The 17,506-nt window shown below is 42.9% G+C and overlaps 2 protein-coding genes across 2 annotated transcripts in view; both read right to left on the reverse strand.

Moving 5' to 3' along the window:
• LOC308094355 (xenotropic and polytropic retrovirus receptor 1 homolog) overlaps nucleotides 1–1,255 on the reverse strand; it is a 47,925-nt gene extending 46,670 nt beyond the window's left edge. Inside the window, exon 1 of the mRNA XM_080440960.1 lies at nucleotides 1,139–1,255. Within this exon, the coding sequence (XP_080297086.1) occupies nucleotides 1,139–1,207 (69 nt within the window). The 5' untranslated portion in view covers nucleotides 1,208–1,255. The remainder of the gene's footprint in view (nucleotides 1–1,138) is intronic.
• Nucleotides 1,256–14,253: 12,998 nt separating this feature from the next.
• Nucleotides 14,254–16,608, reverse strand: LOC308093393 (aconitate hydratase, mitochondrial-like; the record flags this gene model as incomplete). The annotated part of the gene is made up of 1 exon (XM_080439729.1): nucleotides 14,254–16,608. One exon carries the CDS (start codon nucleotides 16,606–16,608, stop codon nucleotides 14,254–14,256), a length of 2,355 nt encoding a protein of 784 aa, XP_080295855.1.
• Between the last annotated feature and the right edge of the window lie 898 nt (nucleotides 16,609–17,506).

The following is a 17,506-nucleotide window of genomic DNA, read 5'->3' on the forward strand; positions in this document are numbered from 1 at the left end:
GTGATGACTCGTCTAAATGCATTGTCTCCCAAAAAACGCATTGCAAAATCTACCAGTTACACCAGTTTGGTGAAACAAGGCTGCAACTCTTAGATTCAGGTACAAATCGAACTAAATGGACATTTACAGTCACAGTTTAACTGACACTAAGAATTTGACGGTGTACCTGGGGCCGCCACCAACAGTTTTTTAAACAAAGACATGAGAATGAACCTGCCTGCAGCAGGAGACCCAACAACAAAAACAAATCTGGCTTGGCTAGTTTGGCTAGCTTCAATGAGCTAGCTGGCACTGCTTCCTTTATAGTTCCTTCATCATCATGTAACATTGTATTCCCTTTCATACAGCAAAAACGTATATATATATATTATAATAATACAAACTTAACAACACCAACCCACGGTTGATTATAAACCGTGGCAGTTGGTGTTGTTGTGCGAGTCACGGTTAGATGACTACAGCTACCGTTGGTTAGCTCAGCAGGTAGCCACAGGCAGCTAGCTGAGCAGCAGCAGCAGCAGTGTGCTAGCAGTGGTATAAAGTAACTAAGTACATTTACTCAAGTACTGTACTTATTTCCTCAAAATTGTACTTCTGAGTACAATTTTGAGGTTCTTTTACTTTGCTGGAGTATTTCCAATTTTCAGTACTTTTACTTCTACCCCACTACACTTCAGAGGCAAATATTGTACTTTTACTCCACTAGAAAATTTGGGGAAAAAATGTTGTTACTATAGTTACTTTGTAGATTTTGATTATTATTACAAAACATACATTAACCACTTCAGCCCTGTATACATTAAAGCCATTTGAAAAGCAAGCTCACAATGCGTCGCATCGCCACGCAGCTTGTAGATCTGCTATTTTCAAAAGATTCTTGTACATTTGCAAAACTTGAAATGGGACATTCTGCACAATGAGAACTGTCTACTTCCAATACTGTCTGATACCAATAGTACTTTTACTCGAGTACATTTTGAATACCTGACTTTTTTTTTACTTGTAACGGAGTATTTCTACAGAATTGATACTTTTACTTTAGTAAAAAATGTGAGTACTTTTTCCACCACTGTGTGCTAGTACAGGCAAGCACAGCGGAGAGAGAATTACATGGGGAGCTGCATCATGTAATAGGTACCTCATACTGGATGTATTGTTTCCTCCACTCCGGAGTGATGTGCGCCGAGAGATGCTCCGTGAACTTCATCCTGGCGGTTTGTTCTCCTTCTCCTCCTCGGCGGCTTCCTCCTCCTCCACCTCCACCACCTCCTCCTCCTCCTCCTCACTTGGCCTCCTCCTCAACAACGTCTCTGTGTGTTGTTTCTATCCGTCCAAACAGAACAGACGACCCTATGGCGGCCCCGGGCTGACGCTGAGGGCTTCACTGCGGTATGTCTGTGTGTTTCTTCTCATCCGGAGATTATAGCAGCAGCAGCAGCAGCAGCAGGCAGCAACACACACAGCAGCGAAAACATGACTCTCTCGTTCTATTTACATTAGCATATAGCTTGGCTAACTCGTTAGCCAACAATTGTTTTTTTTAATAATTATTATATCATGGTCGAGAACGGTGACGGTTGGTGCCACATTGCTGAGAAAGAAACGGCGTCGCTTGTTGTCTGTCTGTCTCTGTGTCTCTGTGTCAGACTGATTGTGGTGAAATAAGGTCGGTTAGTGACACTGAGGCACAGTTCTCTTCTCTCTCTCTCTCTCTCTCTCTCGTTGGTCGCATCACCGTGAGGTTGTGACGTAGCTGCTGTTGCGTCGTCATCATCTGGGGGAAACTATCTCTCTCTCTGTCTCTCTCCCTCTCTGACTCTCTGTCTCTCTTTCTCTCTCTCCCTCTCTGTCTCTCTTTCTCTCTCCTCTTTCTCTCTGTCTCTGTTCTAAGCGGCTTTATTATGACCAAATAAATTATTGACATGGGATACACGTTTACATTGGCAAAGCATGGGTGAAAATATATATACAATTTATAGGTTTACAAGAATATAAAGAAATGTGCAAACATAGCACTCTCTCTCTCTCTCTCTCTCTCTCTCTCTCTCTCTCTCTCTCTCTCTCTCTCTCTCTCTCTCTCTCTCCCTAACCCTAACCTCTCTCTCTCTGTGTGTCTGTGTGTGTGTGTGTGTGTGTGTGTGTGTGTGTGTGTGTGTGTGTGTGTGTGTGTGTGTGTGTGTGTGTGTGTGTGTGTGTGTGTGTGTGTGTGTGTGTGTGTGTGTGCGTGCGTGTGTGTGTGTGCAGAAGGTCTGAGTACCAAGCGAGATCTGCATGGTGATTGACAGTCTTTACAGTGGCTGCATGCATTCTACTGGACATCATGCTCACATGCTGCTGGGTAATATTAAAATGTTTTACTTCACCCACCAGCCACCAGATAAGCAAGATTTCTGTTATTAGTCATGTTTTCAAAGTACTCTTTGTTTGTAAACTGTGGGAAGTATTGTGTGTTTTTGGTTGGCAGGTACAAAGTGCAGCTCTGTTTCCACCTCATCGTTTGTGGTGCACATGGTCTGTCTTCTCTAGCCAGGGCTGGCTGACCTGTGGCTGTGGCGGCCTCTCTCCATGGTGAGACTGTGCTCACTGAGTCTGGCCATCCATAGTCAAGGATTACCAGTGTGTTCTCTGTTCTCAGGCACAGTGAGGAGGGCGAGGGCGACGTGTTGAGACAGGGACCATAAGGCTCTGAGAAGGGTGGTATACGCACAGCCGAACGAATCACTGGATGTCAACTGCCCAGTCTGGAGGAGCGGTACACCCAGGCAGCCAGTGCTGCCTCAGGAAATGACCTGAGGGTCATCATCAAAGACCCCACACACCCCCATAACAGTCTGTTCAAACTGTTGCCATCAGGGAAGAGGTATCGGAACCTGGCACAAACAGACTGAAGAACAGTTTCCTCCCCCAGGCTATAAGACTATAAGGCTAATTATTTTAGAAATGGCTTTTGGGCTGTTGATAAGTTTAGAGTATTAGTAGTCGGTAGCGCTGTCGCCTCACAGCTAGAAGGTCCTGGGTCCTGGTCCTGGGGACGCTGTGGGCGCTGGGGGCCCATACCCTAGGTGGGGTTGGCGAAAGGGCCTACTCTGTGTGGAGTTTGCATGTTCTCCCCGTGTCTCCTAGGGTAGTTAATACCCTCACAAAAACATGTAGTAATCCTGGTCACTATACTGCCTCCCCCTGGTCAGTCGGGGCGCCTGATGGAGGGGAAGGGAACTGGTTGGAATAACGTGTTCCTTCCACGCGCTACGTCCAACCAGGGAAACTCCCCCCTGTCAGGTGACAAGAAGGTCAGTATTGTTATTTATGTATTGTTTTTCTTTTATTGTGTATTATGGAGCACCACCAACCTAAATTTTTCACAGTGCATGTACTCGTACAGCCTTTGTGACAATAAATTGAATCTTAGTTTGAGTCTTTACAATGTGACAGAACATAGTTTTCTTTTTGATTTCAATTTGGTTTATGTGATGTGGTCTGTGTATGTGAGGCAGTGTTCATTTCGTGGACTACCTTTTTTCACTGACGAAAACTAAATAAAACTAAGCTATGATGACTAAAACTAAGACTAAATATATCGACAATTTTGTCAACAAATAAAAACTAGACTATAATGTTAGGGAGGGACTACAGGAGAAGAGATCCAGTAGAACTAAAAGACAAGTAATTTTATGTTTGGTTGTGCTTGGGTGTAGCCTTGTAAAACCCCCTCCCTCCGGGAATCTAATTTTTGTGAAACAAAATGTGTGTCGCAAGCTTTTTTGACGGAGTCAGGTTAGCTTGGATGTTGCACTCTGAAAATAGCAGATCTACAAGCTCACAAGTTGTGAGCTTGTAGATCTGCTATTTTCAGCATGCAACCAAGTGTAAAATCAGGCATTGCGGGCCATCAAGGCCCAGCAAAATACAGTTTAGTCGAATGAAATCTTATGATATTTAGTCGACTAAAACTAGACTAAAACTAAAACATTTCAGATGACTAAAATATGACTAAAACTAAATGAAATTGTATTCAAAAGACTATGACTAAAACTAAATCAGAATGTACATGATGTCAAAATTAACACTGATGTGAGGGATTTTTATGGAGCCTGTCATGTAATCATGGTTACTTTCTTGATGAATGATCATAATTATACAAATTGAATTATTTCAATTTGTATAATTAGTAGCTGGGTAACCCCCTAATGCAGGCTCTGCCTCTGCATGCATGATTTGGTTCTTTCGTTGGATGCTCAGAATGATTTGCAGAACTCATGCATGCAGTCTCAATTTGTTTGGTGTTTATCCCAATTTGTAAAGTTTTAGTTGGCATGTGAACCCCAGACCTTGCAACCTCAAAGGGAAATGGGGCAGTCCGATATTTTGAGCAAGATTTTAATTGGGATGTGTCCAACTTGATGTTCCTTTGGATGCCTTAAAAAGCTCTTCTTGCCTATTGTTTTTCAGGTTGTTCACAGTTGGGTTGAAGTTACTTGTGATCCTTAAGTTAAATGTTTAGGCTGAGGTAGGCCTGGTTGCAGTTTTTTGTATTGTTTTTGTATGTTGTATGTTGCAAATGTATATATGCTGTATGTAAGATATACTGTATTTGTCTTAAGCATTATGTTAAAATGATTTAATCAAGTATCCTTAAGTGTAAGTTTACCTATGACTGTCTTATTACAAGTATTATTCTTTATTGGGCAAAAAAAGATGGTCCTCTGCTTCTGATTTCCAACAACCAAATGTAACCCCAGAAGATAATGCTTTGAAAAGTAGATGACATTTGTTAACAAAATGACTTCAATACAATGCAGTTTCAGGGAAGGGAGAATTTAAGATATAAAGTTTCTATAGTGAAGGGGAAATTATACATAGTTATATCAATACTCCACTACCTTGGACTGTCTGACTATATGTCAATATTTGTGACCATGATTTTGTGCACCCAGAGAATTGTGGTTTGTGAAACCCCATAGTATTACTGTACAGCAGTAGTGCCAACAATAACAGAGACAACAGCACTCTCTGATGTTTGATTAATGTATTACACCCTCTGGCAATTCACAGGAAATTTATTTTTGATTGATTGATTGAATACTTCATTAACAGTTTGCAAATAGTGCAGAGGTACAGTTGTACAATAATGCTAAAAGGATAACACAAAAAGCCCTGAGGGCTTGTTTCCATTGTGGTCCTATCCTATGTATTCAATTGTATTCAATACTTTACAAGAAATAATCAATACTAAGAGCAGTTAAATTATATTTACAGAAAAAAAACTGTGGGGGGTAATTTTAAAAGCTAGAAGACACCCAGTTGCAAATTGCAGACAGGTGCTCTTTCATGGCGGTTAAGGAGGGTAGGGAGTCACACTTTTTGATGGCTGGTGATAGGGCATTCCACATTTTGGTGTCATAATAGTAAAATGAATTCATCCCCATATTTGTGCCAAATCTGGGGGGAATGAGATCAGTGGAGCTCCCTCTGGTGTTTTGCCTGTGGGCGTTTCTCACTCTTTTTGAGTAGTTTGACAGGTACATGGACAGCCATCCCCAGCATAATGATCAGGGGTTAGGTGAGTCCTAGGTGTGAGGTCTCTGACTAGTTTGTTTTGAGAGGTCTGTAGTTTTGAGTACCATGAGGTGCATGCATAGTCAAAAGGAAATTGGATGAGTGCTCCAGCTAGTGTCCTCAGTGCATTCCTACTGACCAACGAGGAGATTCTGCCCAAAAATCTTGTTCTTTGGTTGACTTTCTTGATTACTTTTGTTGCCATTTTATCACAGGAAAGATTGTTATCTAAAATACAACCCAGATAGGTTATCTCTTCTTTCCTTGTGATAACATTGTCACCCACTCTGATCGTGAAATCTGTGGCCTTACTGAGGTAAATTTTGGACCCAAAAAGAATGGATTCAGTTTTACCTAGGTGTATCAGCGAGTGATGTGCAGATTTTACCGAGCCCGGAGCCAAGGGCTTTTTCTAATATTTAAAGGATTATGGTGATATTATGCTTTAGTTCATGATGCAAGAGTCAAAAGAAGAAACAAACCTGAAACTGAGCTCTGTGGATGTACAAGTTCTGACAAGCATTATAAAAGTCCCCTAAATTAGTTAACATTATTCTGGGTGCTCCAACAAATACAATTGTACATGTTTGAGGGTGGGAATTTGGGCGGGAGTGTGATCTCTGGTGCTGCACTAGTAACTCCTGACCTACAGGTTGGTCAGGCCGGCTGTTCACCATGTTCCTCCGTTCTCTGTCAGGTGAAAAGAAGCGACTGGTGATTTCATGTGTATTAATCGGAGGAGACACATGCTCGTCTCGTCTACACCCTGCCACGTGACATGAGCACCTTTAGGGGTTAGCAGTGACACACAGGAGTGTGTGGGGGGAAAACAATAAGTTTCTGCATAGACCAATCCTCAGTTATCCCTGAGGAAAGAAGATTGATTGATTGATTGATTGATTGATTGATTGATTGATTGATTGATTGATTGATTGATTGATTGATTGATTGATTGATTGATTGATTGATTGATTGATCCTTAATCAACCAATCCTTAATTTGACAGACATGTAGGCTAAACAGCACAAGGTACAGTCAGACATTTGAGCTAAAAGAATAACACAAAATAGTCAAAAAGTTAGTCAGGTATGAGGGTATTGAGGGAATTGAGGGCAAAGCCCCTTTGACTATCTTGAAAACCAATCAAAATTTTAATTGCTTAACCCTGTCTTCTACCCTGAGCCATCCCCGACTAGCAAAATGAGTTGGAGAGGTGGAAAGGTGGGTCCCAGGTCGAGAAGTAGTCGAATCAGTTTGTTTTGGGAGATCTGAAGCTTAGTCTTTAGTGAAATTGGGATGTTGGAGAACCGAGAGGTGCAAGCATAGTCAAAGTGGCATTGAATGAGAGCTCCGGCAAGAGTCCTGACTCGAGAGCATTGATCATTTATCAATTCTAAGCAATAACAGGATCACATTGATTAGTTTAGATGTCTGTCCATGAGTTGAGATGTCTTTGAGTCTACAAACCACATTTTCTTTATTGAAAAAAGTGCTGTACTAAGTCAGAAAGATACACATTATTTTTTATGCTATGTTGATGAATTGAATACATGGGACCACAATGGAAAGAAGTCCCCAGGACTGTTTTGTGTTATCCTTTTGGCCCAAATGTGTGACTGTACTGTACCTTGTTCTGTTTGCATTTCTGTCTAATAAAGTATTTGATCAATCAATCAATCAAATGGATTATAAGTCATTCTGTGCTCTTCAGGATGGGACATGATAGAATCAGTAGAAACTTAGAAACACTGCATCAGAGTTGTATGCCTCTGCCAATTAGTTGCAGTTTACATCCATGTCTGTCCAGACTCATCAAGAAGTTCAACAAAAGCTGTTAAGTGTAATTTTAAGTATCTCTATATTGACAAGCTTGAAAGGTGTTTTGTGATGTCACAGTGACCTTTGACCTTTGACTGCCAAATCCTGATCTAGCACGATTAAACTCAGACTCGGGCGGAGAAGCGGTGAACAGACAATGCCATCATCCTCTAATGTCTTCCAATATGTTTTCTAGTATATTTGTATTGTACTGTATTGCATTGTCTGTATTATAGTATGTATTACTGATGAATTGAGTACAGAGGACCACAATGGAAACAAGAGCCTGGGACTTTTTGTCTTGACTGTACTATTTGTACTGTTAATAAGCATGTTAATAAAGTATTCAATCAATCAAAATCTGAGGCACTCTGGAGCAAAATGTCTGCAATAACTCTTCTTAGAGTGTGGTTGGACAGGAAACCAACAGGTTTGGACTCACATGACTTAACATCAAGGTACCTATAAAACTATTAATAAAGTCTGTCCAGAATCCAGATGATAATGATGTTTATGTTATGTTATAATTCATTGCAGAAAGACCCACCACAGCATTTAGAGGTTAGGTTTAGGGGTAAGAGTTCTGCCTGATTTATACTAAACAATGTTGCATATTGAAAATAGCAGATCTACAAGCGTCACGCCACGATGCTTTGTGAGCTTGTAGGTCAGCTATTTTCAGTGCGTGACACTGTGCGTAAAACCAAGTACAACCTATGTGTTAGTGTTAGGGATAAAAATGGCAAAAAACAATGGGTGTGTGTATGTGTGTGTGGTCAGGGGGACACTGGGTTGGTGCAATAGGGTCCATGTGATTAAGCATTTAGTTGAGGTTCCTATGTGTAATTTAATTAATTAGCAATTTTGTGTATGTACAGTAGGCTATATATGCACGCAGTATGTTTATATAATAACAAGAATCACAAAAGATCATTTTATCACAAAGCATAGTCTTTATTTAAAGTTGGATGCAGACATCTATGGAAGCATAACGCTGGGCCAGTATATAGGCCAATCATTAAAGAGGTTATCCAGTGAACTGAGGGTCAGATTAGGCTAGTCTTGGTTTATGTACAGGATTGTTTTGATGTAAACAAGATGGTGAATGCAGGTCTGCTAAAACAGAGTCCCATTACAACATTATCATCTATTGGTATTCCCAGAACTGCTTATTGAAGTATTATTCTTTATTAGGCAAAAAAAGATGGTCCTCTGCCTCCTATTTTCCAGAATCATGCTTGGTTGTTGTTGAGACATTTTGGCGGTAATATGTAGGGTATAGATAGATAGATAGATAGATAGATATCCTTCTCGAGTCTTCCATACATTTTGGAGTAATGTGGTTCATCTCTTGGCATTCACCGCGTGCCTTAATTGACAGATTTTAAATCAAGGTCCACTGTGAACACTGAGAGAGAGAACCTATAATAGCCATATCAGAGAGAAAGTGTGTGAGACAGAATAAGAGAGAGAGAGAAAGAGAGAGAGAGAGAGAGAGAGAGAGAGAGAGAGAGAGAGAGAGAGAGAGAGAGAGAGAGAGAGAGAGAGAGAGAGAGAGAGAGAGAGAGAGAGAGAGAGAGGGCAGAATCTAAATCCTACATTCTCTGTATGGCTGAATGAGCAAAGATGAAAGGATGATGGAATCCTTCCTTGATGGGAAAAGAAAATATGCATCCTCCATGGTAGCATATAAATTTGATCTGTGGGGAGAAACAGCTTCCCTACTGGCCAACCTCTTGGCAAACTCTGCACACATGCACACAGTCAGTCACACACACACACACACACACACACACACACACACACACACACACACACACACACACACACACACACACACACACACACACACACACACACACACACACACACACACACACACTTTTTAATGCTGCAACTGCATGTTCAGTACTGAAAGTCTAAACAGGTGTCATCTCATGAGCCAACATGATGCGCTTACAATGATGACACAGCAATAGCCTTTCTTTATCCACATTAAAATTATCAGGCTCCCAGTGGTTCTCAACCTGGGGGTCGGGACTCCTAAAGGGGTCCCCACATGGTTTGGGGGGGGGTGGCACGTTTTTTTTTTTTGGGGGGGGGGGGGGGGTCCCCAGGTGACAGTAAGTGACAATTTAAGGTAATACCTAAATTGGCCAAATTGTCAAATAATATAAGAAAGAGGAAAGGATTGAAGGATTGTGAAAATAGCAGATCTATAGGCCTACAAGCTCACAGCACTGCCAGCTTGTAGATCGGCTATTTTTCACAATATTTATCTGTGGAACCCAGACAAACTAAATGTAATGCCTACAATTCCAAGTGCTTGTCAGGGTGGGGGGGGGGGGGGTCCCCAGTTCAAATATGATTATTTTGGGGGGTCGCGGCCTGAAAAGGTTGAGAACCACTGGACTAACCCACAGTCAGAGATTCGTCGACCAAGCTTGATGAACGCACGGCCTTCTTCCATGTTAAACCTCTGACCGACGAGGACGCAGTGGGCAGATTTAAGCTTGTTTGAGCCAACATGAAAACGCCTTTCAGGAGAAACGCGGCGCGTTTGAGCCCCTTCAAAGACACTCATTAGGATCCAGGGCCGGTGCTAGGCAATTTGGCGCCGGCCCTGTTAGGATCTGTGTGAGCGCAGCTAGGCTAAAATAACATAACGTTATGCCTTTCTTTCTAATACCAAACGACGATTAGCTCATTCGACATGGACATTTTAACCACTTAAATTCCAGCATCCATATTGTGGGGAAAGCTTTAGCTAAAAATAGCAGATCGACAAGCTCGCTCAGCTATTTTCAGCGACAGCTTTCCCCACCGCGTTAACAGAAAACGGAAAAGATAGGCCTACTATAGTATTGAGCCGTGAGGGATCATGGCATGGAATGCATCTGTCTAATAGCCGCTATTTTTTGCAGGCTAAATGCATGGGACGTTTGGTTTCTGCAGGAATACCAAAACACTCGCCCCAAAACACAGTCGCCCGGGGCAAACCCGGCGGTATTCACCTGGAATTCCTAAATCGTAACCTCAGTAAAACGGTGCCAAAACCTAACCTAACCTTATTCCTAAACTGAACCTCAGTAAAACTATGCCTAACCCTAAACGTATTTCTAACCGTATCCTCAGTGAAACAAATACAAGAATACAAGAACCGTTGGTCCGCGAAAAAAAGAAATGGGGGCGAGCGTGTTTTGGGGCGAGTCTTGCAGTTACCTTCTGCAGGCGTTAAAAATGGAGCAGATTATCTAGGCCCTGCAATCTGGCATTAAGCAGCTAGTATTAGATGCATGGCTTATTACACGACAAGTCGACAACCTAAAGCAAACAATACACATCCGAGATATAGGCTATAGCCTAGTCAAAAGCAAATTAGGCTATTTCACATAAGGCCTATATTAAATCGGCTATTTTTAGTTTTTCATTATAAGCCGCCTATAAGGAATAATTCACTGACAAATAACAGTCCAGTCTACATCCTACCGATTTACACACAAAGGCGCCCTATATTCTAACAGGACATAGGCTGACCAAACAATGATGGGTGCATTATAATCAAATATGTCCTGACTCCTATACATCATAGGCTGACCAAACAATGATGGGTGCATTATAATCATATAGGTCCTCTATTCTAACAGGACATAGTAGGCTGACCAAGCAATGATAGGTGCATAATCAAATGTGTCCTATATTCTAACAGGACATAGGGCTGACTGACAAAACAATGATGGGGTGCTTCTATATTCTAACAGGAGATAGAGGCTTAAATCAAACAATGATGGGTGCATCGTAATCAAATATAGGAGCAAGACAGAGGCTTTTTGAATGCAGGGTATTCTTGTCCTTGTCGCATAATCCAAGAACCATCCCTTCGCCGCATCATCTGTAGGATAGGCTTTGCTTCTCGCTCCTTCTCTCGTCCTCTCGTCCCATACATAGTACCGCATCTCCAAAAATACAAGATGAAAATGTTTCAGATGATAAAGAGAAAAAAGGGGAAAAAAATATATAGAACGATGCTTTGTTTCGGCAGTAGCAGCCTATATATATATATATAATATAAAAAACAATCAAGATTATTCTCTTCCTTCGCCACATAGAATAGCTAGGTATATGTGAAATCGCATCGGTTCTTTAGGTTTTATTTTTATTCGATAAAATAAGGTAGAAGGTAATAAATAAATAAGGCATAGCCTAGTAGTTAAATTGAGGATCCTTCACAGTGCAATAAGCGGGCGGAGGATCAGCGTTGCCATATTTTGTGAGGGAAATAAGCAACCAGGTCTAGGAAAACAAGCCCAAAAGAAGCATCATGAGCACTTTAAACCTATATGCGTCGGCTATTTGAAAATAGCAGATCTACAAGCTCGCGACGCGTTGTGAGCTTGTAGATCTGCTATATTCAAATGTTCTTGAAATAAAATGGGGGATGTTTCTTAATATTTTTTAAGCATTCTAACACAAATGCTCCCCTGTGCCACAAAACATAAATATGAAAATATTTGAGAACCAACTGGTTTAAAAAATAAATACAACAAGCAAGCCTAAATAAGCAAGTAAGCCTACAAGTCAGAAACCAGATTAAAAAAAACGCAACCCACAACAACTACCAATTTTTACAAGCAACTTTACAGAAAAGTAAGCTCAAAGTAGCTTATAATAAGCCGACATGGCAACACTGCGGAGGATTGCGCACACATGCAGGCTGCTAGGGCAGGCAGGTGACGTCACCATGCAGATAGACCCTCTCCATCCTCTCCGTGCCCTTGAGCAGTGGTGGAAAAGGTACTCACATTTTGTACTCAAGTAAAAGTGCCAATACCACAATGTAGAAATACTCTGTCGCAAGTAATAGTCCGGTATTCAAAATGTACTTGAGTATTAAAGTACAAAAGTATTCACATTAAAATATACTTGAGTACTGAAAGTAAAAGTAGGCCTACTCATTTTTGCAGAATGTCCCATTTCACAAGTTTCCATATGAATAAAAATGTTGAAAACAGCAGATCTACAAGATCACATTGCCACACGTTGTGAGCTTGTAGATCGGCTATTTTCAAATAGCCTAATGACGTGGTTAATGAATGTTTTGTAATAATAATACAAATCTGCAAACTATCTAACTAAAGTTGTCAAATAATTGTAGTGGAGTAAAAAATACTATTAAAAAATAATAGTAAGAATGTCTCAAAAGTGTACTTATAAGTAGGCTACAGCACTTGAGTAAATGTACTTAGTTACTTTACACCACTGCCCTTGAGACTATGGTAAATAGCGGATATGCTTTTAGGCCAATCACCATTTCCCTGGTTTTCAAATGTTATTGTTTGTGCATTATTATGAAAAGACACAAATAAGCTTCACATGTTGAACTCAGTAGCTATGTTTAGATGCAGATGGAGCATTTGTAGCCTATTAAATAGATATAAACAAATCTGATTGTTTAAACATTAGAAGTAAGTTACTGTAGTTTTCTAGAGAGAGAGAGAGAGAGAGAGAGAGAGAGAGAGAGAGTGTTTATTTTGTCAACTAAAACTACGACAAATATTCTTTGTCAAATATTTCATTCTTTCACTGATGAAAACGAAATACAAATGATGACAAAAACTATTAATAAATACTGTATATTGACAAATAAAAACTAGACAAAAATGTTAGGGAGTGACTTGTGGAGAAGAGATTCAGTATAACTAAGACAAGTCATTCCGAATTTCATTCAAAGGTAAGCACACAAGCTTAAAGTTATTTTATCAGGTAAGCTGGTGTGTTTACGCTAATCATGAAATACAATGCAAGCTTAAGACACCACATGTACTGATTAGAGAAGAGAACCCAGAGTTGCTTATCTTAGTTTGTAAATTAAAAGATTGATTGAACACACTGAATGAGTGTAAAGTTTCACTGTCCTCAAGCTCAAAATGAAACAAATATGTACTAAAAAGAAGAATGCACGTTTGAGAATAATTTAAGACAATAACACTTTAACTAAACCTGTACAATTTTAGTCGGCTAAATTACTATTATCTTCCGATATCTAATCAACTAGAACTTTTCATATGACTAAAATATGACTAAAACTAAATAGTGACACGTCACTACATTAAGTTAAAGTTGCATGCGTCTGTGTGTGTGTGGGGCGGGTGTGCAGATATGCCCATATATGGACTGGAAATTCTACCCCGGTAACAATGCAGGCTGATAACGTAGAGTGACGTTATCAGCCCAAGTATGGACATGCCCGACATCAGCGCAAATCGGCACATCACTTACACATATGGAAATACCCTTGCCTCAACGCAAATCAGCGTTGTTGGGCAATAATGTTATGCCTATATAGGCCTATAGAGATCCTGCAAATTGTTAGGCAAAGGTTACATCAAAGTACTAAATGACTGAATTATACCCAAATATGGACATGCCTGATGTGGCAATGCCCACTGGCATCAGCCAATGCTGTGTACCGTAACCTGCACACCTTGATCAACATAATTGCGAAGTGGTGGGTGCCGACCCCGGTGCCGGCAAGTTGAAAAGGACCTGGTTTACTAGTTTCTAGTTTTCTAGTGTAAAAGGTTCAAGTTTGTGTGTCTGTCTGTGTCTGTCACTTTCAGAGCCCTCTGCATCTCAGGACACAACTTAACCGGCCACTTTGTACTTTTAGCTTTTTTATTACAAAAAAGATAAAAGAAAACAACTGAAAAAGGTGACCTAAGCGAGACATTGCTTTCCTCTAGTGCCGTCACTTGGTGGTCAGATTGGCCATGACCTCAGTCGTTGTTGGGCAGGGCTGCTGTCAATTTTAGCATCTCTACAGGCACATATTTAACAATAATACTGCACCCCCCCAGAATCCCTTCAGAGTCTACACTTTCATCCATGCTGGAGCTCCTTCATTCTGTTCAGGGCGGAGCCTGCCTGGAACCACTCAATCTGTGTCTCGTTGAAGGTGTGGTTTAGAGTGATTGGCTCCTGGCTGCCATCGCCGTGTTTGATCACAGCCATCAAGGACTTGCCAGGAGCAAAAGATTTCAATCCTGTGATAGAGATCTCGTCTTCGGGACGGATCTTATCATAGTCGCTGGGGTCAGCGAAGGTCAGAGGCAACATGCCCTGTTTCTTCAGATTGGTCTCATGAATTCTGGCAAAGCTCCTGACGATGACGGCACGTCCTCCCAGGTGCCTGGGCTCCAGGGCAGCGTGTTCTCTGCTGGAACCCTCTCCATAGTTCTCATCTCCAATAACCACCCAGTTCACTCCATTAGCCTTGTAGTGACGGGCGATGTCTGGCACACCTCCATATTCCCCGGTCAGCAGGTTCTTAATCTTGTTGACACTGTCATTCTCGATGTTGACTGCGCCAATCAGCAAGTTGTTGGATATGTTGTCAAGGTGACCACGGAACTTCAGCCAGGGGCCGGCTGGGCTGATGTGGTCTGTGGTGCACTTGCCTTTCACCTTGATGAGGACCCTCATGTCCTCCAAGTCATTTCCATGCCACTTGTCGAAGGGCTCCAGCAGCTCCAAGCGGTTGCTAGAGGGGTTCACGTCCACCTTGACAGAGCTGCCGTCGGCCGGTGGGTGCTGGTAGGTGTCCTGGCCGGGGTCAAAGTCCCTGGTGGGGAGTTCATCACCAGTGGGGGGCTTCAGCTTGAATTTCTCTCCATTTGCAGCTGTCAGAAAGTCTGTCTCAGGGTTGAAGTCGAGGGTGCCAGCAAGGGAAAGGGCAGTGACAATCTCTGGGGAGGTGACGAAAGCATGAGTGGCCGGGTTAGCATCGTTCCTGCGTGCGAAGTTCCTGTTGTAGGATGTCACAATGGTGTTCTTCTCTCCTAACTTCACATCCTTCCTGTCCCATTGTCCAATGCAGGGTCCACATGCATTGGCAAGGACCAGTCCTCCTACGTCACTCAGGATCTTAGCATATCCATCTCTCTCAATTGTGGCACGGATCTGCTCAGATCCAGGGGTGATCATGAACTCAGTCTTGCACTTCAGGCCCTTGTCCAGAGCTTGCTTGGCCACAGAGGCTGCCCTGCCCATGTCCTCATAGCTGGAGTTGGTGCAGCTACCTATTAGACTAACCTTAATCTCCAGGGGCCAGCCATTTGTCTGGGCTGTGGCTCCAATTTCAGACACAAGGTGAGCCAAGTCAGGGGTGAATGGCCCGTTAATGAGGGGCTTCAGCTCATTCAGGTTAATCTCAATGACTTGGTCATATTCACAGCCCTCATCAGGGATAAGATCATCCTGGAACTCATCGGCCAGCTCCGCAATCTCTCCACGACCAGTCTTATCCAGATAGGTCCTCATGCGATGATTGTAGGGGAATACAGATGTGGTTGCTCCGATCTCAGCTCCCATGTTACAGATAGTAGCCATACCAGTACAGGAGATGGAGTCGACTCCAGGCCCATGGTACTCTATGATGGCATCAGTTCCTCCTTTCACAGTCAGGATGCCAGCCACCTTCAGGATGACATCCTTCGGAGACGTCCAGCCAGACAGGCTGCCCGTCAGCTTCACCCCGATCACTTTAGGACATTTGAGCTCCCACGGGATTCCAGCCATGACGTCCACGGCATCGGCTCCACCCACTCCGATGCAGATGCCTCCCAGGCCACCGCTGTTGGGCGTGTGAGAGTCTGTGCCGATCAGCATCACTCCCGGATACGCGTAGTTCTCCAGGACGATCTGATGGATGATACCGGACCCCGGTTTCCAGAAACCGACTCCGTATTTGGCTGCAGCAGACGCGAGGAAATCGTAGACCTCGTGGTTCATGTCCTTAGCCCTCTGCAAGTCCTGAGCCCCTCCGATCTGAGCCTCGATCAGGTGGTCACAGTGGATGGTGGACGGAACGGCCACCGTGGGCAGGCCGCTGCTGATGAACTGAAGCATGGCCATCTGAGCCGTGGCGTCCTGCATGGCCACGCGGTCCGGACGCAGGCGTAGGTATGTGCGGCCGCGGTCGATCTCCTGCCCCACTGGGTCGTCCAGGTGGCCATACACATTCTTCTCAGACAGAGTGAGGGGTCTGCTGAGCCTCTTGCGCACAATGCTGATGTTCTTGTGTAACATCTCATAGTTCACACTGGAGCCAGGCTCAAAGCGGCTCATGGCCACCTTTGGCTTGGCGCTGGAGGCTGCTGCGGCATGAATACACCTCGCCCCGGTTCCGAGGGCGAAGCGCAGTCTAGTGGTGGCAGTCAAACAGTAAGACAACATTCTGTGCACTGACAAAGAGGTGTCTCCACGTAGTTATAGATGGAAGTTGATGTGTCTTATTCTCTACGGTTGCATTATTTGATGACATCACCCCTCCAATATGCTCTGATGTGGTCACCAAGCTGGTGATGAAACGTACCTTAGATATCCATACATGGCTATTGTCTATATGGTTATACAGCATTAGACCACTGGGCACCAGCCTACTCTTGAATGATACAAGTCGAGATCAATACAAGTCGGATATGCATGCCATACCCGGTTACGCAAAACCCGTTGATGTCAGAGTACCAGTTGTACCCATCTGTCTGTCTGTCTGTGTCCCTTTTATGCCCATATATGGAATTACATGTCAGGCATGCCCAAATATGGAGTCTAGGCATGTCTATGACATGTTGAAGACATTGGCGTATTCCATATATGGGGATTTGCGGTTCTATGGATATTTTCGGAGATCCGTTGATCCGACCAACTTCCCATTTGGTGCATCACGCCCTCGGGTCCTCGCTAATACGCATGCCGAGTTTTAAGTCGGTGACGGTCGGTCCCATATATGTGCATGACCATATGTGGGCATAGCGGTCGGATCAATGGTTCTGGACAACCGGATCTCTATATATGCCTATATATGGGCGTATCGGTTGGATCGGTGGTTCTGGACAACCGCCTATTCGACAGACTCAATACCGGGTGCTACACTCCCTAGGGTCGTCGGCGAGAGATTTCACACATTTATAGTAGGACATATAATGGTTTATAGTTTGCAAGATTAGCTGCAGACACACACACAGACAGGGGCGTGAAAACATAATCCCCAGGCAGAGATCATTTTCCTCCTCATCATCATCATCTTTTGAGAATTTAAGCAAAAATTCAATCAGTATTCGTTTGTAGTTTA

This window comes from Gymnoscopelus braueri, assembly GCF_963280865.1.
Source record: "Gymnoscopelus braueri genome assembly, chromosome: 10".
In the NCBI taxonomy this organism is placed as follows: domain Eukaryota; kingdom Metazoa; phylum Chordata; class Actinopteri; order Myctophiformes; family Myctophidae; genus Gymnoscopelus; species Gymnoscopelus braueri.